We start from the raw sequence: 25,468 nt of genomic DNA on the forward strand, positions 1-25,468 counted from the left end.
GATGAGCATACCATGAGGAACCTTGTTAAAACGTTCGTATAATCCATGTATATGTTATCAACTGTTCTACCCGAATTGATCACCCTTGTCACCTCCGTGAAAACTTCAACTGACTTGGTAAGACATAACCTGCCCCGCATAATGCCATGCTGGCTGTCCCTTATTAGCCCATACCTTTGAGACATGAGACACTCACCAGTCTGTAGTTTCCTGGAAAGTCCCTGTTTTCCTGCTTGAACAGAGGAACGACTTTATCCACTCACCAGTCTCCGCAACCCCTCCAGTGCCTGGCAAGTATATCAGATCCTATTGAAAGTGGTGTGTTGATGCATTTGTGTCATGATTGTGTTTTGTTTCAGCCCTAACATTCAAAGCAATGTAAGAATGTCTTTGTGCAGCAGGCGAGGTGTGATGAGACTGAGCCTTAATACAATTGCAAGATGTTGAAAATTTGCCATTATTTATGAAAACAGTGATAAATTTCCATGATCAACATTTCTGTTACACTGCAATGATTATCCCGTGGCATGTAAAATCAGAAAGATACGATAAAATGAGACTGGGTCATATGCAGGGAGAATGTTTGCCTTTCATGTCTATAGAAGTCGTGAAATATTTCCATGAATCTAAGCGTCACTTTTCCGTTCATTGAAGGACACAATCATCGCCTTGGAAGCTTCATCACGATACTACTTTGATTTCTTCTTCCCTCTTCAGAAATGCAATGTGCAAATTCAGTTCCTTGGTTTTGGAAGTCCCATTGAGAACACGATTCATTTGCGCCGGCAAAATGCTCTGACCGAGAAAGAATTGAAGGTGAGTTTGTAGTTTGGAAGATCGCAGCAATTTATGCATCAACTTCTTCATCGATAACGTTCCATTGCTTTCAAACTGCATTTTCCACTCTGCGAGATAATAACTGTTAGAACAAGCAACAGCATCGGTAGATGGGCTATGGGGAATGCAATGTTACAAAACCCAATCCATTCAACAACATATTTCAGATCTGTCAACAAATTAAATATTCCAGCACAGGATAAAACAAGGAAGATGAGAGTGAGGAGGCAATAGTTCTGATGACTGAAGAACAGAAATTTACCTTTCTCCATTCGAGCAAAAAAGCAGGCACACAAATAAATAATCATCTAACAATGCATGTGTGCAACGGAGGCTACAGAGGGACTAAAAATGCCGAATTGTTGTCATGCGTATTGCTGAAAGGGTGAGTGAAACAGATTCTGTGGTAAATTTGAAGAAATACGGATAATGCATCTCAGGAGAAAGAATATTTATGGACTGAGGCAAATCGTATTGCCCTTTTCAGGAGTTAAGAGGTTCATACTGAATTGAAACACTTCCTTGTGTGCTGAAAGCTTTAGTTTAGTTGCAGCTGGATGACAATTTCTGTTCCTGGTAGTATTTAGCAAACTGTTAAAAGTGAATGTCACTGCACAGAATTCCAAACATAACTCCAATCAGTACAGAAAATATCCAAGGGGTATGATGAGTTGTATCCTCTCATGTTGAACAACGCAGCTCCAGATACAATGGAGGCACTGATGATAATCTTCCAAGAATCCTTAGATTGTGGAAAATTCTCAGAGGATTGAAAGATTGTGAACATAACACCATTATTACAAAGATACTTGGACAAAATAGTAAGCAAGTATTGCCAATTTAGGTCAACCTGGGTAGATGTTCATGCCGGCAATGAAAGATGAAATAACAGGGTACTGAGTGTGCTATAACATCCTACAGAGTTAACATCCTTTCATAAAGGGGAAATAATACTTGACAAACTTGCTACAGTGCTTTGAGAAGCAAACAAACATTACTGATGAAGGACCACCAGTTGATGTAGTACATTGAGATTTCAACAAAGCATTTGATAAGGTACAGCTCATAAGGTGTCTCAAAAGAAAAGAGCCCGTGTGTTCAAGGGTAGTATGTTCGGATGGACGGAGGACTGCATCGTAAATAGAAGTAGAGTTGTAGCAGCAGGATGGTAACTTACAAGTCATGTACGGCCACAGAGCGAGTGCTGCGGAGGCCGAACACCTCGTGTTGACTGGGTTGATTTCGGAAATGGCAGAGGGGATTGCTATGCTGAGGAAAGTTGGGCTACACTCACTGGAGTTTATAAGATTGAAAAAAAACTTATTTTTTCGACATTTAAGATTCTTAAGAGTCTTGATAGTGTATATCCGTAGAGATGACTCCCATTTGTGAAAGATTTTACAACCAGAGGCCACATTTTCAAATTGGTTGCCTATTAATTCAGGGAAGAATTACTTCTTTCAGGTTGTAGCAATTTATTGAACACTTCAACCAAGAGTTCAGGCAGACCCTCTAATAAGAGACACCTCCTCTGTATTAATTCTCTAGATTTGACAGAAGATCAGCCCTGTGAGAGGGTCAGTACTGAGGTATTGAAGCTTTGTCAGAAGGCGAATAATGAGTGCGGGCACTGAAGAAGTTCCTCATTGACAGGGGTTCAGTCCTGACCCCTGTGAGAGTTCATCATTGTCAGATGGTCAATACTGAGACAATGCTTCCTTGTAAAAGGATCAGCACTAAAGATCTGCCACACATTTTTAGTGTCAGTGTTGAGGAAATGCAGCAATATGAGTGGGTCCGAACTGTGGGAGTGCATTATTGTCAGAACGCCAAGACTGAGGCAGCACCTCATTCTAAGGTGAGGCAATGCCATACAAATAGAAGGTCAGTCCTGAGATATTGCTGCTGTGAGAGGGTCAGAAATGAAGGTGCCTCCTTCTCAGATGGTCAGAACTGAGGGATTGAAGCATTGTCAGAGCTTCAATACCGAGGCCTTGCTTCGTTGTCAAAGGGTCAAATCTGTGGGAGTGCGATATTGTCAGAGGATCAATGCTGAGGCAGTGCCTCATAATAATGGTGTGTTTTTGATGACAGCGTGCATCGAAGTGGTTCTTTTGTGATTCTATCAAGTGCAGTTAAAGGAATGCTTGCCAATTTTCTGAAAGATGAACATTTATTGAGGAAAGAAAAGATGGAGAAAGAGTAATTATAAAGAATAACAAGTAGAGAGTAAAAAAGAATAAGCCTCATGTTCTTGTGGCCGTGAGGGACCCCTCGATCAATGGCTGGCCTGGAGGCTGAGGTTGTTCCTGGCACCGTTCGCGGTCTCATTCCAAGATGACGTCCAGTGCCGAGGAACAAAATGCTCCCTCTGCTCCGGTGTAACAAACGACTTGGCAAAGAAAAAAACCAGTTACAGAAATAAAATTAACTGTAAAACAGGAATGCTGACAGGACTCATTCAAAGTAAACCATTTCTCAAATATCAAGAAATGTTACCCTTCAGCCCATCCTATTCATGGGGTTGGAACTGCTCGTACCACACGAATGCAGCATCACGACTGAGGCAATGCAGCACTGTGCGAGGGTCAGTATTAAGGGTCAGTTTTGAGGCAGTGCCTTGATGTTATGGAGTCAGAACATTATTGCCACATGTTCAATACAGACAGTGTGTTGACCCTCTGTCAATGCTTCAATGCCTCAGTGCCTACCCTCTGATAATGAATCATTCCAACAGTTCTGACCCTATCTTGCAAGACCTCAGTATGACCTTTCTGACCCTATTACAGTGGGCCACTGCTGCAGTATTGACCATCTGATAATGATGCAATACCTCAGTTCTGACACTCTGACAGTTGTGCAACACCTCAGTCCGCACCCTTTCATCATTCGGCACTTGCTCAATTATGAGCCCTTTGTGAGTAAGTTGAGAGGCAAGACTTCATTGCTGCAGTGTCAGTGCTGAGAGCGGGCCTTTTTATTAGCTCATCAGTACCTAAGGTATTGGCTAATTGTCAGCAGGTCAGTTCTGAGGCAGCGTCTCTTTGCCCGAACCCTGACTCTAAACCCAGCCTCAGCCCTAAACCCATACAAACGCTCGCCTCAGGCTAACCCTCACCTCAGCCCTAACCCTAACCCTAACCCTATCCTCAGCGTAAACCCTCCCTACCCTCAGCCCTAATGCTGATCCTCAGACCGAACATCTAGTCTCAGCCCTAAAGTGAGCCTCAGTCCTACCACTAGCTATGGCCTCAGCCCTAAAATGAACCGTAACACACAGCCCCAATTAACACTTAGCCTCAACCCCAACCCTCACCTAAGCTCCAAGTCTAACCTCAGCCCTAACCTAACCCCCAACACTTGCCTGCCAGAGAGTTAGTACTGAGGAAGTGCTTTAATTTCAGAGATTTAGTCCTGAGAATGCGCTTCATTTTCAGAGTGACCATCTGAAACAGCGTCTCATTGAAATGGGGTCAGAATTGCTGGAATGCTACATGGAATGGTGACAGATTGTAGGACTGTCGGTGGGCCAGATCTGAGGTAGTGCATCAACGGTGGATGGTCAGTCTTGAGGGAGTTCAGAGGATCAACGAAGAGGGAATGCCTCAATGCAATGGCGACAGAACTGAGAGAGGGCCACAGGATTAGAGATATGCCACATGATTCGAGATGGTAGGAAGTGCCTCATTGTCAGCAGGTCCGTTTTGTGGCCGGTCGCCATCGCTGGAGAGTCAGTTCTGAGGCAGTGCGTCTTTGTCAGAGGGTCTGTACTGAAGCAGTGCCTCATTATTCGAGAGGGTTTGGTGTGAGGCAGTATCTGATTGGTGCAAGATCAGCCCTAAGGGAGTGCCTCTTTGTCAGAGGGTCTGTTTGAGCCAGTGCCTACTTGGCAGAGCGTCAGCAATTAGGGAGTTTGCCTTTATCAGAGGGTCAGAACGAGAGAGTGCATTTGTAGCAGAGTGTCAATACTCAGCCTTGTCCGCCCAAGTCCAACACCAGCACCTCCACATCATCCGCCCACCCTGAGGACTGACCCTCCACCAATGAGCTACTGCCTCACACTGGACTGACCAACAATGAGACACTATCCCTCCAGACCCCCTGACAAAGAAGCAGTGCCTCAGTACTGACCGTCAGGCAAGGAAGGCTCTCTGTCAGTACTGACCCTCTCACAAGGAGACACTGCCTCAGATCATGACCCTCTGACAATAATGCACGCCCACAGTTCAGATTCTATGACGCTGTTGCAGTACCTCAGTACTGAGTCTCTGTTAGTGTGGCACTGCTTCAATTCTGACCCTTCTATCATGAGACACTGCCTCAGTATCGACAGTCTGACAATAGTTCACTCCCACTATTCTGATGCTCTGACAGTGCTGCTATACCTCAGTACTCACTAATTAACAATGAGCGTTAGCGTGAGAGGGTGGCGAGGGTTAGGGTTTGGGTTAGGACCGAGGCTAGGGGTTAGGTGTGAGGATTGGACGAGGTTTTGGATGAGGGTAGAGTTAGGGTGAGGGATGAGACTTGTGTTAGGGTGACTAATGAGGTTAAGTTTGGAGTTCGTAGTTTTGTAGGCCTGAAGCCACGGTTAGGTTTGGGGTTGGACTGATTAGACCCACTCTGACCCATTACAATGAGGTACTACCACAGAACTGACTCTCTGTCGATCAAGAACATGAGATGCTGTCAGCTTGTCCAATCAGAGGTCCAATATTAAGGAAATAGTGCACTGTTGGAGGGTTGATAAATATAATATAACATAAAGGGAGTGCTGCACTGTCAGAGGGTTAATGACGTGGGAGTGCTGAAATAGCGCAGAATCAGACCTGAGAGAGTGCTGCACGTTCAGAGAGTTAGTACTGAGGGAGTGCTATAATGTCAGAGGATTGATATCAAGAGGCACCGCCGAAGGATCAGTAGCGCAGTACTGTCCGAAGGCCAATATTGAGAGAGTTCTGCTGCGTCAGTGGGGGTCGACATGACAGAATTGCGACACTATCAGTGTATGGATGTCAGACGGTCAGTTCTGAGGGAGGGCTACGCTGTTGGAGGGTCAATATTGAGTGTGTGCGCGACACTCAGATGATCACTTTGTTGGAGTTCTGCACTGTAACGGAGTGCCACACCGGCAGCGGGTTAATATGAAGGGAGTGCTGCACTGTCAGAGGGTTAAAGATGAGGGAGGGCTTCTCTTTGTGGGGGTGGGTATGAAAGAGAACCTCCCGTTCGGGGATCGATATTAATGTTGTAGAGTCAGTAGAGAGGCAGTGCTGCACTGTGGAGGGTCAATAAGAAGCATGTAGCTCCACTGGCAAGGTGCCAATGATGACAGAATGCTGCACTGCCAGAGGTTCAGCAATGAGGGAAAACTGTATTGTCAGAGTGTCTTCGTCAAGAAAGTGCCACTCTGTCGGAAGGCCAATATTAAGGGAGTGCTGCACTGTCACAGGATCAATATTAGGGGTGTGTTGCACTAACAGAGGGTCAGTGTTGATTGAATGCTTGACTGTTGCAGAGCCAGGACTGAGGGAATCCTGCATCGTTACGGTGTCATCATTGAGGGAGTGCTGCACTGTTGAAGGGCCGATAGTAAGGGAGTGTGACACTGTCAGAGTGTCATTACCAAAGGTGGGCTACAGTATCAAAGGGTGAGTAATGAGGGAATGCTGCGCTGTCGGAGGGTCAGCACTGAGGTGGGCTGTACTGTCAGATCGTCAATATAAATAATAATGTCAGGGGAGTGCTGCATTGTGAGTTGGTCCATATTAAGGGAACGCTGAAACTGTCAGTGATGCTCAGGGTGTGCAACACTGTCAGAGGGAGTGATGTATTCTGAGTGTCAGCACGGAGGCTGACCTTCACTGTAATTGTGTCAGAATTAAAAGACCGGTCAGAGGATATAAAGTGAGGCATTTCAGAGCCATCAGAAGGTCGAAACTGAGGTGTTTCAGATCAGTTTGAGGGTGCCTCATTTTAATGTGGTCAGACTTGAGCAAGTGCTTCATTGTCAGAGGCTCAGAACCAAGTGAGTGCCTCGTTATCAGACACTGTCCTAAAGAGGGCCTTGTTGTTTGTGGCTGTGTTGTAAGGCAATTCCTCATTGCTGCAGGATCAGCCTTGAGAGTGTGCCAGTCTGGAAGGAGTGCCTAAAAACTGAGGGAGTGCTACACAATTAGAGATTCAGCGCTGAGTGAGTGCCTCATTGTCACAGAGTTAGTTCTGAGGCAGGGTCACATTGCCTGAGGGTCAATTCTGAGGGTGTATTTGGAGCAGACTGTAAATACTGAGTCAGTACCTCAGTGCATTGGATTCAGAGTTGATGGAGTACAAGATGATTAGAAGTTCAGTCCTGAAGTATTGCAGCTCTGTCAGAGGGTCAGAACTGAGGGGGCAGTGCTTTACTGTCAGCGGATCAGTTCTGAGGCAGTACCTCATTGCTGGAGGGTCAGATGTGGACGAGTGTCACATTGTCAGAAGGCCAGTTCTGAATAAGTGACTTTTTGTCAGAAGGCCAATACTCAGTCAGTGGCTCATTTTGAGCAGATCAGAATTGAGGGTTTGCAACACTTGTCAAGATTCAGTCTGGAGACATTACTGCTACATGCCTGAATTGAGGGAGTGCTACAAGATTGGAGGGTGAAAATAAACCCGAAAACAGTGACCCCTTTCAATAACCTGTAAAACACAGGGATGACTGTAAATAATCCCTAAAACGCAGAGGCCTTTGTAGGAGTGCCTCAGTGTAATGTTTTCAGAATTGAGGGAGTGCCACGTGATTACAGATTCACTGCTGATGGAGTAGCTCATTGTCACAGGGTCAGTTCTGAGGCAGGGCTGCTTTGCTGGAGGGTCACTTCTGAGTGAGTGTATTAGTATCAGCCCCGTGTTGTAGGGACTGTACTTTTCCAGGAAGACAGTTAGAATAATCTTTAATTATAAACTAATCTGAAATACTGTTTGACTTGTTAAGGTGACAATACATCCTGAGTCACCTGCAGAATACGCACTTGCTCTCCCTGTGTCTCTGGGTAAGCAAAGGTAGTTTCTTTCAGACTACTCTCGGAAATGAAGTGCTGCGCTGGTGGTCAGTATTGAAGGAATGCTCCATTGTTGGAGGATCAGTACTGAGGGAGTGCTGGACTGTCACAGGGCTAAGATTATGGGTGTGCTGTGCTTTCAGAAGGTCACAAGCAAACAAGCACTGCCAGACATAAAAAACAAAAGAACTGCGGATGCTGCAAGTCGGGAACAAAAAGAAAGTTGCCGGAAAATCTCAGCAGGCCTGGCAGCATCTGTGCAGGAGAAAACAGATTCAACGTTTCGAGTCCATTGACCCTTCCTCAGAACTGGGGATCTTCCTCAGAACAGTTCTGAGGAAGGGTCACTGGACCCGAAATGTCAGCTCTGTTTTTGCCTCCACAGATGCTGCCAGACCTGCTGAGCTTTTCCAGCACTGCCAGACAACTGACGCTCTGATTGTGAAACACTCCCTCAGTACTGACCCTCCAACACTGCGTACTCTCTGATGACTGATTCTCTGATGGTGCATCTCTGCCACAGAATTCACCCTCCGTCATACTGGTGTTCTCTCAGCAATAACACTCTGAGAATGCCATGCTCCCTTACCATTGACACTCTGGCCGTGGGACACCACTTCAAATTTAACCCTTCAGCAGTGCAGCACACAGTCATCATTGCCTCTCTGATATTGCAGTGCTGCCTTCATACTGACCGTTTCACAGTGCAGGACACAGTAATATTGAACATCTTAAAGTGCCGCTCTCCCTCAGTGCTGACCCCCCTCTCATTTCTGACCCATTCAGTGTAGCATACCCTTTATTCTGAACCCCTCAGTGCAGCGCTCCCTCAACGCTGACCTGCTTCAGTGCTGACCCCCTTCAGTCCTGATCCCCCTCAGAACAGCACTCCCGCAGTGCTGACCCCACACTGTGCTGCACTCCCTCAGAGCTCACCCACTTATCCCTGACGCCCCCCTCACTTCAGCACTCCCTGATCACCTGGTCGTGCATCACTCCCTTTCTCCGACCCCTCGGACGGCGCAGCACTACGTCAGCGCTGACCCGCCAACAAGATAATGTCAGAGAGATGTACTCCCATCACATTGACCCTCTGAGACTGGAACATTTACTAATGTTGGCCCTCTCACAGTGAAGCTCTCCGTTTAGTCCCTCTGACAGGCCGCATGCCTTTTATTACAGGTCTTTTCACAACGCACTGCCCCGTCATCATTGATTCTCTGACAGTGCAGCCCTCTGTTAATATTGAATTTGTGACAGTGCACAACTCCATTAATATTTGCCCTCTGATAGTGCAGCTCTTCCTCAGTCCTGACTCTCTGACAATGCAGCAGTCCCCTAATTACTGTCAGAGGGTCGATACTGAGAGAATGCTGCACTGTCAGAGTCAGCTGCCCGCAGTCCTATCAGACATTCAGTATTGAAGGTCTGGGAGAGGGTGAGTGTCAGTGAATTCTGCACTGCGACAGGGCCAACAGTGTTGTCCCATGGCCAGAGTGTCCATGGTAAGGAAGAACTGCAATGTCCATGTAACAGGGTCAGGACTGAGGTCAGAATTTTGACAGTACTGCAGGATTAGAGAGTCAGTGTTGTGGCTGAGGAGCACTCTGAGGCCCAGTACTGAGGGAAAGCTTCATGATCAATGGGTCAGTTCTAAAGCTGTGCTACTTTGTCAGAGGGCCATACTAATGCAGTGCCTCATTGTAATGGGATAAGAATTGAGGGAATGTCGCACATGCATCACTAGCTCATCATTGACTGTCTAACAGTGCAGCACACTCTTAGTATTGACCTTCCAACAGTGTAGAGCAGTGTGACACATTAGGTATTAAGAGAGTACTGCACTGTAAGAGGGTCAATGATGGGAGAGTGCTGTGCTGTTGGAAGGTGTGTACTGAAAGGGAGCCGCCCTGCCAGAGGGCCTATATTAAGGCAGTGCAGCATTGTGAGAGGGTCGATATTTAGTGCATGCTCCTGTCTCAGAGGGTCAATTTGATGGGACAACATGCCTCTGAAACTAACTTGTTGGAGTGCTGCACCGCCTGAGGGTTCGTCTGAAGGGAGTGATGCCCTGTCAGATGATGAGCTTTCCCTCATCTTGAACCATCTGACAGTGCAGCACTCCCATCATATTAACCCGCTACCAGTGTGGCACTTGCTTACAATTGAACTTCTGACAGTGCACAAGTCCAACAAAATGATCCTCTTGAGTGTCGCACACACTCAATATTGGCCCTCCACCAGTGCAGCACTCCCTCAGGACTGACTGTCTGACATTGATACGTGGATCGTGGAGCAATCCTGTAATATTGACCCACTGACACAGCAGAACTCCCTCAATATTGTTTTTCTGACAGTAATGCACTACTGATCCTTCGGCAGTGCCCCTTGATATCAATCTTTTCACATTAGACCACTCCCTCAGCACTAACTCTCTGAATGTGCAGCACTTCTCAGGACTGATTCTGTGATATTTCAGCACTCCTACATCATTAACCGTCTGACAGTGCAGCCCTCCCTTTATATCAACCCTCCAACAGTGCAGTGTTTCCTTAATATTGGACCTCTGATTGTGTGATACTCCCTCAGTGCGAAACTCTGACAATACAGCACTCTCTCTGAAATAACTCTCTGATTAAGCACTTCCTCTGTGCTGACCCTCTGAAAATGGAGCTTTCTCTCATGACTGACCCTTTGCAGTGCTGCACTGCCTCAGTACTCACTCACCACAAGTGCAGCACTCCATTAAGAGTGATCCTCTGACAGTGTGGCTCTCCCCTAATATTGGTCCACCGACTGTGTGGCACTCCCTTAATACTGACCTGCTCGCGGTGCATCACTGCTCTAATATCAAACCTGCAGCTCTATCAGAGGGTCAATCCTGAGCAAGTGCCCCATCGTCAGCATGTCAATTCTGAGGCAGTGCCTCTATATCAGTGAGTCAACATTGAGGTAGCTCCTGACGGTCAGAATTACGGGAGTGCCTCATATTTAGAGGGTCATTAACTGAGGGACAGCCTCATGATCAGCGGGTCAGTCTTTACGGACTGCCTTATAGCCAGTGTGTCAGTTCTGAGGCAGTGCCCTCAATGTAACAGATTTAGAAATGGGGGAGGGGAAACATGATTAGAAGGTCAGTAGCAAGCTATTGGAACTTTGTCAGAGGGTCAGTACTCAGCGAGTGCCTCATTGACATCGGGTCCATACAGAGGGTTTGCACTGAGGGAATGCTTCCTTGTCAGAGATTCAGAACTGAGAAAGTGCCTCATTGTCAGAGGCTCATTCCTGAGGCAGTGCCTCATTGTCAGAGTGACATAATCAGATAGCACTCCCTCAATTCTAAACCTTAATACTGACCCTCTGACAGTGAAGCACTGCCTCAGGACTGACCCTATGATAATCAAGTGTTCCTCAGGACTGAACCATTGACGATGTGACTCTCCATTCGTGTTGACCTTCTGATAATGGGGTTCTCCTTAAGTACTGACCCTCTGACGGTTGTGCACTGCCTCAGTACTGACCCTCTAAATATCTGCCACTCCGTCAATTCTGACCTCCTTACGATGAGGCATTACCTCAATACTGACTGGGGTGCAGGTCTCTGGCACAGAGTCTGTCGCTCTTGAAACGAAGGGAAGGGGGTATAGGAGGAGAGTGTTAGTCATTGGGGACTGAATAGTTAGAGAGACAGATAGAAGGCTTGTTTGGAACCGAAGAGACTCACGATTGGTGCGTTGCCTCCAGGTGCTAGGGTCCGTGTTGTCTCGGATAGTGTCTTTGGGGTCCTGAAGGGAGAGGGTGACCAGCCCCAAGCCATGGTCCACATAGGTACCAACGACATAGGTAGAAAGAGGGATAGGGATGTCAGGCAGGATTTCAGGGAGCTCCGCTGGAAGCTGAGAGCTCAAACAAACGGAGTGGTTATCTCTGGTTTGTTACCCGTGCCAAGTGATAGCGAGGCAAAGAACAGGGAGAGATTTCAGCTGAAGACGTGGCTGCAGGGATGCTGCAGGTGGGAGGGCTTCAGGTACATGGACAATTGGGGCTCATTCTGGGGAAGGTGGGACCTGTACAAACAGGACGGTATCCACTTGAACCAGAGGGGCACTAATATCCTGGGCGGGAAATTTGCTAGTGCTTTTCGGGTGGGTTTAAACTAGCTTAGCAAGGGGATGGGAAACTGTGGTGTAGTTTCAGTACACAGGAGAAAGAGAATAGAGAGGACATGGACAGGATCTCAGTGTCACAGGAGTCACAAGACTGACAGATGGGGGAAGGCAATTATAATTGGGCAAGACTTAGGAGGCAAAGAATGGGGTAGCAAAATGCAGGGGATGGGGACAATCGAAATGGGGAGCTGGTTTAAGTAACAGATATTGCGTGTCCTTGATAGGTACGTCCCTGTCAGGCAGGGGTCAGTGATAAGGTAGGGGAACCGTGGTTTACTAAAGAAATTGTATCTCGCGTTAGGCAGAAGAGCGAGGTTTATGTGATGTTGAGATGAGATGGATCAGTTGATGCGATGGAGAGTTACAGATGAGCAAGGAAGGATTTAAAGAGAGAGTTAAGAAGAGCAAGGAGGGGTCCTGAGCAGTCATTCGCAGGTAGAATAAAGGAGATCCGTAAAGTTTTCTTAAGGTATGTGAGGAATATAAGGATGACTGGGGTAGGAATAGGGCCAATCAAAGACAGAAGTGGCAAGTTGTGTGTGGACCGGGTAGAGATCGGAGAGGTGCTAAATGAATATTTCTCATCTGTTTTCACTGAGGAAGAGGAGAATATCCTCGAGGAGACGACTGAGATACGTGCTATTAGACTTGAAAGGATTCAGGTTAGTAAGGAGGAGATGTTATCAATTCTAGAAGGTGTGGAGCTAGATAAATCCCCTGGGCCTGAGAGGATTTTTCCGAGAATTCTCTGGAAAGCTCGGGAGGAGGTGGCGGAGCCCTTGGCTTTGATCTTTGAGTCCTCATTGTCTGCAGGTTTAACACCAGAAGACTGGAGGATTGCAAATGTTGTGCCCTTGTTAAAGAAGGGTAGTAGAGATGAGCCAGGCAATTACAGCCAGTGAGCCTTACGTTGTTGCAGGAAAAGTTTTGGAAAGGGTTATAAGAGATAGGGTTAATAATCATCTCGGAAGCAACAATTTGATTGGAGATAGTCAACATGGATTTGTCAAGGGCAGGTCGTGTCTCACAAACCTCATGGAGATTTTGAGGAGGTGACCAAGCATGTGGATGAGAGAAGGCCAGTTGACGTAGTGTACGTGGACTTCAGTAAAGCCTTTGATAAGGTTCCACATGGTAGGCTATTGGAGAAAATACGGAGCCATGTGATTGAGGGAGATTTAGCAGTTTGGATTAGAAACTGGCTTTCGGTAAAAAGGCAACCAGTGGTGTTTGATGGAAAATATTCAGCCTGGAGTCCGGTTACTAGTGGTGTGCCTCAAGGATCTGTTTTTGGCCCACTGCTGTTTGTCATTTTTATAAATGACTTGGACGCAGGCATAGGTGGATGGGTTAGTAAGTTTGCAAATGACACTAAAGTCGGTGGAGTGGTGGACAATGTGCAAGAATGTCGCATGTTGCAGGGAGACTTGGATAAAGTGCAAAATTGGGCGGAAAGGTGGCAAATGGAGTTCAATGTGAGGTGATTCGCTTTGGGAGGAATAATAGGAAGGTACAATACTGGGCCAATGGAAAGATTCTTGGTTGTGCGGATGTGCAGAGGGACCTTGGCGTCCATGTACATAGATCTCTGAAAGTTGCCACCCATGTTGATCGTGCTGTGAAGAAGGCATATGGTATGTTAGACTTTATCGGTAGAGGGATTGAGTTCCAGAGCCGTGATGTCATGCTGCAACTGCACAAAACGCTCGTGCGACCTGTTCTGGTCACTCCATTGCGGGACGAATTCGGAAGCATTGGAAAAGGAGCAGAGGAGATTTACCAGGATGTTGCCTGGTCTGGAGTGAAGGTCTTAGGAGAGAAGGCTGAGCGACTCGAGTCTGTCCTCATTGGAGAGAAGAAGGGTAAGAGGGCCTTTAATAGAAACATACAAGACGATCAGAGAAAGATGAGTCAGGGTGGACGGTGAGAGTCTTTTTCCTAGGATGATGATGTTGGCTTGTACGAGGGGGCTCAGCGACAAATTGAGGGGTGATGGATTGAAGACAGATGTCAGAGGCAGGCTCTTCACCCAGAGAGTGGTAAGGGCGTGGAATGCCCTGCCTGCCAATGCAGTTAACTCAGCCACATTCAGGGCATTTAAACAGTCCTTGGATAAGCATAGAGATGATGATGGGATAGTGTGAGGGAACGGGCTTAGATTAGTTCACAGGTTGGCGCAACATGGAGGGCCGAAGGACCTGTTCTGCACTGTATTTTTCTATGTTCACAGATGACACTAAAATGAGTGAGAGAGTAAAGTCTGAAGAGGACAATGAAAATCTGTGGAAGGATGAAGAAAGTTAAAGTGAATGGACAAGGGTCTCGCAGATGGAGTCCAATGATAGTAGATGTGAGGGTATCCATTTTGGTAGCAATTATTGAAAAATGGAGTCTTGCTTAAATGGTGAAAAATTGTAGCATGCTGCTCCGCAGAGTGAGCTGGGCAGCCTTGTGTCTGAATCAGGTAGTTTGCAGATGCGGCTGGTAATTGAGACAGCAAATGGAATAGTGTCCTTCATTGCGAGAGTGATGCAGTTTAAAAATCGGGAGGGTATGCTACAGTTGTATAGGGTGCTGGTGAGGCTTGGTGTGGAGTATTTTGTACAGTTTTAGTCTCCTCACTTGAGAAAGGATGTACTTGCACTGGAGGGGGTGCAAAGGAGGTTCACGAGGTTGATTCCAGAATTAAAAATGTTGCTGTATGGGGAGAGATTGAGTAGACTAGGATTGCAGTCACTGGAATTTAGAAGAATGAGGGGTGATCTAATAGAAACTTTCAAAATTATGAAACAAATGGATCGGAAATTGTTTCCACTGATGGGCGAAATTCCAACTTGGGGGCACAGCCTCAAAATAAGTGTGAACAGATTTAAAACTGAGTTGAGGATGAGCTTCTTCATCCAAAGGGTTGTGAATCTGTGGAATTCTCTGCCCACTGAAACAGTTGAGGTTCCTTTGTTGAATGTTTTGAAAGCCAAAACAGATAGATCTTTGAACAGGAAAGGAATTGAGGGTTCTGGTGAATGGGAGGGTAAGTGGAGCTGAGTCCGCAAAAAAGATCAGCGGAACGAGCTGGAAGAGACAGATGGCCTACTCCTGTTTTATTTCTTATGTCCGTATGTCCTTAGATTGCCATCCTTGTCATTCCTCCTTCCCTGGAATAGGCCAGTTCTGAACTGAAGAGTAGGTCTTTAAATAACTCCCACGTATCAAATGTTGACTTGTTCAATAAAAGCTCCTCCCAATTAATACTGCTCAGCTCCTACCTAACACTGATGTAATTTTCCCTTCCCACAAGGTCCTGATTATCCATGGCTGTCTTAAAATGTAAGGAGATGCAATCGCCCATTTAAGAAGCTCCTGGTTCACTGTTTTTCCCAAGTGGGAATCAGCTACAGGCTTTCTTGTTCCACGATGGGGGAGGAGATGGCCTAGTGGTATTATTGCTGGACTGTTAATTCAGAGACTGAGATAACATTCTGGGGACCTGTGTTCAAATTCCAGCACAGCAGATGGTGGAATTTGAATTCAATCCAAAAGAAAATCATGAATTAAGAATATAATGATGACCATGAATTCATTGCCAAATGTCAGAAAAACTCACCTGGTTCACTGATGTGCTTTAGGGAAGGAAACTGCCACCCTTACATGATCTGGTCTATATGTGACTGCAGACCCACAGCAATATGATTGACTTTGAACTGTCCCCTGGGCAATGAGGGATGGACAATAAACACTGCGTAGCTAGTGATGTCCTCCTCCCATTAACAAATAAATAAAATTGGATTCTACATCTTCCGATCCAAGATCGTTTCTTGCTCTCAGACTAATTTCTTCGCTTACAGTCACTTTCCCTCCTGCCTGTCTTTTTGGAATGTCGTATAGCCCTGCGCACTTAGCTCCAGTGTTGATCTCCTTGTAACCATGTCTTTGTAATAGCTATAAAATCATGCCCGTCAACCTAGAAATGTGCTATTAATTTGTTGATTTTGTTCTGAATACAATGAGCACGCAAGCAAAGAGCCATGAATTTAGCTTTATCACTTGATTTCACCTCTTGACACTATTTACAGCTGTTTTCTGTTTGTACATGCTGTCTTTTCCAGTACCACGCTGAGTATTGTTATCCCGATAGTTCTTTCGTATCAGTCCGTGTGTATTCCTGGGCGAATGTGCTCGTGTGGTCTCAGGAGTTGCGGAGGTCACGGCTCTGGGACAGCCGTTTCATTGCCCGATGCTGCAGGTAAGAAGAGAAGAAAATCTCTTGCTCTGAGCTCTGCAAACCTGGGCAATGTCAAAAGGGAAACAAGGTCAAAAGAATTTCAACAAGAATCTCAAAATTAACTGCTGAATTCATATCAACATTACGGGGATCGCCCAACTTAGTGGCCACAACATCCCACTTTCTATTCTTCACAAACAATCCAAAGGCTGAAGTATCCGTATCCCTCTTACCTTTTATGGTTTTTGAGCTGATTTCTTGTTTCTAACTTGTGCATATTTGTGGTGCCTTATGACTTCTTGCATTTAGCAATTGATAAACTCACTCTCTCAGGAGTTCAGGAGAAGCTAGTTTTATAGAATCCCCAGTGTGGAAACAGGCCACTCAGCTCAACAAGCCCACAGCAACCCTCCAAAGAGCATCCCACCTAGACCCATCCTCATTCCCCTACTCTATCCCTGTCAGCCTGCATTTCCCATGGCGAATGTACCGAACCTAGACATCCGTGGGCACTGTGGGTAATTCAGCATTGCCAATCCACCTAACCTGCACATCTCTGGACTGTGAGAGGAAACCAGAGCACCCAGCAGAAACCCACACAGACAAGGGGAGAATGTGCACACTCCACACAGACAGTCATCCGAGGCTGGAATGGAACTCAGGTCCCTGGTGCAGTGAGGTAGCAGTACTAAGTACTGAGTCACCGTGTCACCCTGAGTTATCTTGACTCCTCCTGAAACATAGGAAGGTATCTACAAGACAAAGATCCTTTTTCATCAGCTTAATTCATACCAACTGAGGTGGATCTAGTTGGGTGTGTGAAGAAGGGGAGTCTTTCACGAGGGAACTTAACAATTTGGGAGACTCGGTCACCGAGGGAGCCTGACCCGAAGACTGGTCAAAACAATAATGATTCGATATGAATTAGTTGGAATGCAGCTGTTAACAGTAATCCTCCATCCCTATGTGGGAGCGAGATTTAACATTCAAAATCAAAACTGAAACTCTTGAACAAGGTAGTTCAAAACAGCCAGTTCTCTGATTGAGGTTGTGGACTTGCTCGCCGAGCTGGCTTCTTCTCATTCAGACGTTTCGTCACCATGATCGGTGACATCATCAGTACAGCCTCCAATGAAACGATGTTATTCTACTCTGTCTGGAATTGACACTGTCCAGTCTGTTACCATGAGTACTGTCATTTCCGGTTTTGATCTGTATGGGCTTGTATGTGGGGGTCCAATTGTATCTGTTGGTTGGTTGCATTATGGGTGGAGAATCACGCCTCTCAGAGGACACTGCGACAAGGTAACCGTAGTAGCCCAAGCCAAGCATAGACATGCACAGGAATTCCGAGAGGCATGGTTCTGCACCCGTTCTCCAGCCTCACATTCTTGGTCTCTTCAGTCTGAATATGATCACTCAACCATATCCTTGATGACAAAGAATAAAGTCTTACTTCCCAAAATCTAGAAACAGGACTGTCCAGACAGATCCATTTGTTCTAATGATATCATCTTCTGCTGGAGGGATTCCGAAATGTCTGCATTCTTCCTCAACTGAGCATTCCTTGCATTCGTGGTTGACAGAGCTGTCAGCCATGTCCATTGTGCTGCAGGGTTCCCAAGCGGAATATGAGTTGCTGTTCCTGCAACTTTGGGGTGGCATCATTTGTGGCACTGCAGGAGGCCCATGTTCAGTTTGGTTATGACTTTTGAGGAACGGATGGTCCCTTTGAGATTGAAATTGGAGAAAGATTTCAGGATTTTTTCATGTTCTTGTCTTTCTGTTATGCCCCTAGGAAAAAAGCAATGAAAGTGCCGTTAATTTTTTGCATGGCGAGCTGCTGCATACTAACCGGTCTCACACCATTACCAACACCTTGCCCTTGTGAAGGCAGATATGGATAAGGTTCTCAAAGCTGATAGAAAATTGAAACCACTCTAATCCTGTGACGATGGTAAGTTTCCCTTCTTTAAAAAAAAATGCTTGCAGCTGAATTCGCATAATATAGAGCACAGTGGCTCTGGTTAACACCACTGTCTCAATTCCACCCTTTGATGACTTTCTGTGTGGAGTTTGCACATTCTCCATGTGCCTGCATGGGTTTTCTCCGGGTGCTCGAGTTTGCTCCCACAGTCAAAAGATGTGCAAGGTTTGTGGATTGGCCGTGCTAAATTTCCCAAGGTGTTCAGTGACGTGTAGGTTAGGTGAGTTATAGGTGGATGGGTCTGGGTGGGATGCTGTGAGGGGCAGTGTGGACATGTTGGGCTGACCGACCTGTTTCCACACTGTAAGGGTTCTCTGATTAATGATTCCATGATTTTACTGAGCGCAAAGGTACAATATTGACTCGTCATATTTGTCTCACCTCTTTACACATTGACAAGAAAGCTTTAATGTCAGTTTCTACGCATTTGCAACTTGTCTGCTGTCTCTGACAAGGCTGACTATATCTCCTTCTTAATGCACATCTCCTGTCCCCTAACACTGAGAGGTGACACTTGCTTTTCATTTAGTACAACCAATCAAACAATAGCCTCCATATTACATCCAGCGGCTTCTCTTAACACACTGTTCTTTTTTTCCTCCAGGTATTGACCACTCATCATTTCTAATTCCTCATCTCATCTCTCTCTCATGCGCGCTCTCTCTCTCATGCGCTCTCGCTCTCTCGCTCTCTCTCGCTCTCTCTCTGTCTCTCTCTGTCTCTGTCTGCCTCTCTCTCTCTCTCTCTGTCTGTCTTTATCTCTCCTCTCCCTGTTCTCCCCCCTCTCCCTGTTCTCCCCCATCACTTCACTCACAGGCACCAACAGAGGCTCACAGTCACACTATGTTGCACATGCATATTCTGTCCCTCATGCACAAACACACTACACACACACTACCACAAGTCTCAAGTACACACACACTACCACAAATCTCTCCCTCACACAGTTAGGTTTGCAAATTCACTTGCTGTCAAGCTCATTCACACTTACAGACACACTCACTCCCTCACGCATGCTGTAACACTCCCTTCTTGTGCAAACTCCCTTTCACACACTCTCAAGCACAGTCACTGGCACACACATTCTGTCGTGCGCGCACACACACTTTCATGCACTGTCTTTGCACTCTTGAGCACAATCATATGCTCACCTCTCTCTTGCACACAGTCAATTTGATTTGAGTCAGAGATAATGGGAACTGCAGATGCTGGAGAATCCAAGATAATAAAATGTGAGGCTGGATGAACACAGCAGGCCAAGCAGCATCTCTGATGAAGGGTCTTGGCCCGAAACGTCAGCTTTTGTGCTCCTGAGATGCTGCTTGGCCTGCTGTGTTCATCCAGCCTCACATTTTATTATCTTGATTTGAGTCACATGTGCCCAGGTACAGTGAAAAGTTTTCTTCTGCATGCAGTATAGACAGGTGATATCAAACAAGGCGCATTAGTGAAACGGAACATAGTGACAGCTGCAGAGAAGATGTACAGAGAGCAAGATCAAAATTAGATTTAAGCTTTTCAGTGTCCTATTCAAATGTCCAATAACAGCGGTGAAGAAGCTGTTCTTGAATCTTTTCACGCATGTATACAAACTTTTTTTACATCTTCCCTTCAGAAAAAGGGAGAAGAGAGTGTAATTGTGGGGTGAGAAGGGCCTTTGATTGTCAGTTTCTTTCCCGAGGCAGCGGGAAGTAGAGGTGGAATCAACGAATGGAAGGCTGGTTTGCATGATGGACTATGCTGTGTTCATGACTCTGCAGTTTCTTGTGGTCTTAGGAAGAGCTGTTGCCAAACCATGCTGTGACATGCATCCAGATAGGATGCTTTCTCTGGTACATGAATGAAAGTTGACCTTGCGGACACTCCAAATTACCTTAGCCTGCTGGGGAAATAGAGCCATTTGGTGTGCTTTTTTGCCCATTGCGACGATCTGGGTGGACCAGGAGAGATTGTTGGTGATCGACACTCTCAACTATCTCCACCTCAGCAACATCTCTCTCACTGTCTGATGCAGGCGCTCACACACTCACATTCTGTCACCTATTGTGTCTGTCCCTCTCTCCCTCATCGCCCATCTCTCTCTCGCTCTCTCTCTCTCGCGCTCTCTCTCGCGCTCTCTCTCTCTCTGTCTCTGTCTCTGTCTCCCTCCCCCACCCCCCCCAACCACTCTGGCTTTGTGTGTCTCTCTCTCTCTCTCTCTCTCTTTTTCTCACACACCAACTCATTGCTCAGTATTCCATGGTATCTGAATTGTTGGAAGAATTAACTTAGACTGAGCGTGGATTTTCCCCCAAATTAGTTAGGACAAAGCAGAACCAATTCTGCCTGGAAGAAGAAAGGCAGGAGCCATAATAATTAGGGATTGTTTTGCTAGAGGAACCGTGCTGTGATATGCATCCAGATAGGATGCTTTCTGTGGTACATCAATGAAAGTTGCCCTTGTGGGCACACGGAATTGCCTTAGCCTCCTGGGAAGTAGAGACAACGGTGTGCTTTTTTGCTCATTGCGATGATGTGGATGGACCAGTGAACTAATCTAAGCCCATGCCCCTACACGATCCCATTATCATCCATATGCTTATCCAAGGACTGTTGAAATGCCCCTAATGTGGCTGAGCTAACTGCATTGGCAGGCAGGGGGTTCCACATCCTTACCACTCTCTGAGTAAAGAACCTGCCTCTGATATCTATCTCAAATCTATTATCCCTCACTGTTTAGCTGTGCCCCCTCATACAAGCTGACGTCATCATCCTCGGAAAAAGACCCACACTGTCCACCCTGTCTCATCCACTGATCATCTTGTATGTCTCTATTAAATCCCCTCTGAACCACCTTCTCTCCAATGAGTACAGACCCAAGTCCCTCAGCCTTTCTTCAGAAGACCTTCGCTCGGGACCAAGCAACATCTCCTCTGCACCTTTTCCAATGCTTCCACATCCTTCCTGTAATGGGGCGACCAGAACTGAACGCAATATTCCTAATGAGACCGCACCAGCTTTTTGGACAGTTGCTCCGGATCTCCATCCCACTGCCAATAAAACCTAAAACACCGTAAGCCTTCTTCACAGCACTGTCAACCTGGATGGCAATTTTCAGGGATCGACATCGATGGACACCCTCTGCACAGCAACACTACCAAGAATCTTTCCATTGACCCAATATTCTGCCTTCCTATTATTCATCCCAAAGTGAATCACCTCACATTTATCCGCATTGAACTCCATCTGCCACCTTTCCGCCCAATTCTAACCGATCTACCAATGCCTCCGTCCAAGTCATTTATAAAAATGACAAACAGCAGTGGCCCCAAAACAGATCCTTGAGACAAACCAGTAGTAACCAGACTCCAGGCTGAATATTTTGTATCAACCACCACTGGTTGCCTCCTTAGCCAAAGCCAGTTTCTAATCCAACCTGCTAAATCTCCCTCAATCCCATGTCTCCATGTTTTCTCCAATAGCCTACCATGTGGAACCTTATCGAAGGCTTTACTGAAGTCCATGTCCACCACGTCAACTGCCCGACCCTCATCCACGTGCTTGGTCACCTTCCAAAATTACTCAATGAGGCTTGTGAGACACGACCTGCCCTTGACAAATCCATGTCGACTATCTCCCATCAAATTGGTGCTTGTTCGATGATTATAAATCCTATCTCTTATAATCCTTTCCAAAACTTTTCCTGCAACAGACGGAAGGCTCACTGGGTTTATAATTACCTGGGTCATCTCTACTGCCCTCTTTGAACAAGGGCACAACATTTGCAACCCTCCAGCCTTCTGGTACTAAACCTGTAGACAATGAGGACTCAAAGATCAAGGCCAAAGGCGCCGCCACCTCCTCCGTAGCCTCCCAGAGAATCTGAAAGTTTCGAAGGATGCTGCGTTGTATCCGGAGGTTGGTGGGGTGGTACGTTAGGACGAGGGAGACTTTGTTTTGGTTGTTGTTGCGGGGTGGGGTGAGAGGGATTTGTTGCAGGAAATGCTGGAGACACGGTCGAGGGCGTTATCAACCACAGAGCGGGGCAAGTTGTGGTCCTTGAAAAATGAGGACATCTGAGATATACTGGAATAGAATACCTCATCCTGGGAGTGCAGATGCAGAGGCAAAGGAATGGGGAATAGGGGATGAATTGTTGCAGGAATATGGTGGGAGGAGGTGTAATCTTGGTAGCTGTGGGAATTGGTGGAGTTGAAATGGATATTTGTTTCTCAGTGGTTGGAAATAGAGTGGTCCAGGTAGGAGAGAGAGGTATCAGAGATTGTCCAGGTTAACTTCAAGTTCGGGAGGAAGGTGTTGGTGAAGTGGATGAACTGTTCGAGCCCGTTGTGGGAACACGAGGCGGTGCCGATACAGTCATCAATGTAACGGAGGAAGAGGTGGGGTTGAGGGCCAATGTAGGTACGGAAGAGGGAGCGTTCCATGTAACCTGCAAAGAGGCAGGCATAGCTTGGGCCCATTTGGCTACCCTGGCCACCCTCTTTGTCTGTAGGAAGTGGGAGGAATTGAAAGAGAAACTGTTGAGGGTTGTTCAAGGACCGGAACTTCCCCCTCCTCAGTGGTCAAAAACGCCCTCGACCGTGTCACCCGCGTTTCCCACAACTCATCCCTCACACCCGCACCCCATAATAACTACCAAAACAGTGTCCTCCTCGCCCTCACGTACCACCCCACCAACATCCGGATTCAATGCGTCGTCCTCCGACCCTTCTGCCATCCGCAATCTGACCCCACCACCAAAGACATGTTTCCCACCACCCTTAGGTGACCCCCTTATCCGCTCCACACTCCCCTCTAGCACTCCCGACACCCAGCACTTTTCCCTGCATATCCATAAATGTTGTCATCACAACGTTTAAAATTCACTGGTCCCGATACCTCCCCCCCCCATCCCAGCCCCCAGGAAGAATTTCCTCATCAAACAGATGTTTACCTGCACATCTGCTAATGTGGTAGACTGTATCCACTGTTGCCATTGTGGCCCCCTCTACATCGGGGAAACCAAACAGAGGTTTGGGGACCGCTTCACCTGTGCTCAGTTTGCACGAAAGAACTGCACCTCCCAGTTGCGAACTGTTTCGACTCTCCCTACCAATCCTCAGGTAACATGTCCATCCTGGGCCTCCTGCAGTGCCACAACGATGCCACCTGAAGGTTGCAGGAGCAGCACCTCATATTGCGCTTGGGAACCCTGCACTCCATGGTATCAATGTGGACTTCACAAGCTTCAAAATCACCCCTCCCCCTCCCGCATCCCAAAACCAGCCCACCTATCCCATCCTGCCACCTCAAACCCCACCCCCATTTCCTACCTCCTCACCTCTTCCCGCCCCGGAGACCTGTTCGTCCTCCCCGGACTGACCTATCCCCTCCCTACCTCCCCACCTACACTCACCTCTGCTGGCTCTATCCCCACCTCTTTAACTTGTCTGTTTCCTCTCCACCTATCTTCTCCTCTAACCATCTTTGATCCGCCTCCCCCTCTCTCACTATTTATTTCAGAACTCTCTCCCCCTCCCCCTTTTCTGATGAAAGGTCTCGGCCCAACATGTCAGCTTTTGTGCTCCTCAGATGCTGCTTGGCCTGCTGTGTTCATCCAGCTGCACACTTTGTTATCTCTACATCTCTTAACAACCTCATTAAGTGAGTTCTAGAGCGAACTATGCAGGCTAGACTTTGGGTTTATCATTCTAACTTGCCAGTCCTGAAAGATGAAAGTTGGTTTGTGTTGGATGTTTGTCTCATAGCTATGAAAGATATCCTGAAAGGATTTTTCAAATCTTTTGTTGAGAATTGTACCCAATTAGTCACTAATCCTTTTCCTTCTTTAAAGTTTCCTTGGTCGTGACAAATTTCAAATATCTGCAGAATTTTATTTGGCTTTGTATTGGTTGTCTGTGATTCTCTGTTAATGGCTCCGCGACCTGCCAGCTAATTACAGAATTTATCATTGATGTGCCTGTACCAAAATCTTTCGTCTTATACTATATATCCCAATTTCAGGAGAAAGTCCATAGAAACCTTTTAAAGGAAAGGGGATTAGAAAGAAAATCTATCGATCAAAATCATGAATAGTTGATAAATTATTTGCATTCCATATTTCCAGAACATGCCCCGGAAGAGAGAGCCCAGAGAATTGCCAAAGCTGTCCGCAAACAGTCAATAGAAGTGAAGGAAAATTGGGAACAACTGAAAATCCGTGCGAGCAACTGGCAGAAACAGGTGGAAAAGGCGTTGGAGAAACTTCAAGAACTGCTGAAAGCTCTGGATGATCTTGAGGCTCACGTGATAACAGCTGAGGGGGTCCACACTGATTGGCAACCTGTGAGTGACCTGCTTATTGACTCATTGCAGGATCACATTGATAAAACCACAGTAAGTGCAATTACATTACACTTCAGTTATGAACAGATGTAACCACAATGTTGTATCGAGACGATCAGTAATATGAGTACTTCAGTCATATTGATTGAATGGTTGTTAACTTAATTTGCAAATTAAAACTTAGTTGAGCATGCCTTCTGATGATATCACATCGTTAATATTAGTATAGTTGAGGATTCTGTTAGTCAGTGACATCAGCTGAGTTATCTGCTTGTTGCCATGTTATCAGGGTTAAAGGTAAAGTCTTAGCACGCCATTTGGCGACTCCTTAGAGAGAGACAACTGGTTATGATTTAACCTGAAGATCACCATGCCTCAGGGAAGTAGAGGGGTTGAGGCGAAGACCCTTTGTGGTCAGCTCACTGGTGTGGCAATTGAGCCCTCTGTGCAGGGCATCAGTCTGCATCACAAACCAACTGAATTTGAATAGAGTTTAGGATTAGAGAGCAATCCATGCAATTATTTTTTTTTAATGAATGTTTCTCACTGGGACTCTCTCACCGGCAAACTTTTTAAAAGCCAGCTCAGCCATACAGGCGAGATCAGTTCCTGATCTCAGCCGAATTTTTTGACGTGGGGTGGGTCAGCGTTAGGAGTTCATTGATTGGAATGAATTCTCATTAAGTTAGCAAGAGGGATACTACACGTGAATAGATCGATGTTTTGAAAAGAGGATGAGATATGAGCAAAAGTTGAATTGATGTGGAAGACCAGCCACAATCATCATCGACGGTGGAGCAAGCTTGAGCGGCCATGCAACATTGTGCTGCCGCTATTTGACTTGTTCTGTGGAAAGGAAGGAAAATGGTCCAAGTGTCAAAAATGCCGA

General features: G+C 46.4%; 1 protein-coding gene across 5 annotated transcripts in view; it reads left to right on the forward strand.

Moving 5' to 3' along the window:
• The first annotated feature begins 658 nt into the window (after positions 1-658).
• Positions 659-25,468, forward strand: part of LOC132208721 (utrophin-like) — a 31,307-nt gene continuing 6,497 nt past the window's right edge. Inside the window, exons 1-5 of one of the 5 annotated variants that reach the window (XM_059644110.1) lie at positions 659-816; positions 1,031-1,222; positions 6,356-6,488; positions 16,153-16,289; positions 24,362-24,630. In XM_059644110.1, the coding sequence (XP_059500093.1) occupies positions 16,217-16,289; positions 24,362-24,630 (342 nt within the window). In that variant the 5' untranslated portion in view covers positions 659-816; positions 1,031-1,222; positions 6,356-6,488; positions 16,153-16,216. Of the gene's footprint in view, positions 817-1,030; positions 1,223-6,355; positions 6,489-16,152; positions 16,290-18,066; positions 18,226-24,361; positions 24,631-25,468 lie in introns of all 5 variants that reach the window. The other 4 variants (XR_009444842.1, XM_059644108.1, XR_009444843.1 and 1 more) reach the window with 4 other exon arrangements.

Source organism: Stegostoma tigrinum, unplaced genomic scaffold (assembly GCF_030684315.1).
Source record: "Stegostoma tigrinum isolate sSteTig4 unplaced genomic scaffold, sSteTig4.hap1 scaffold_520, whole genome shotgun sequence".
NCBI lineage: Eukaryota > Metazoa > Chordata > Chondrichthyes > Orectolobiformes > Stegostomatidae > Stegostoma > Stegostoma tigrinum.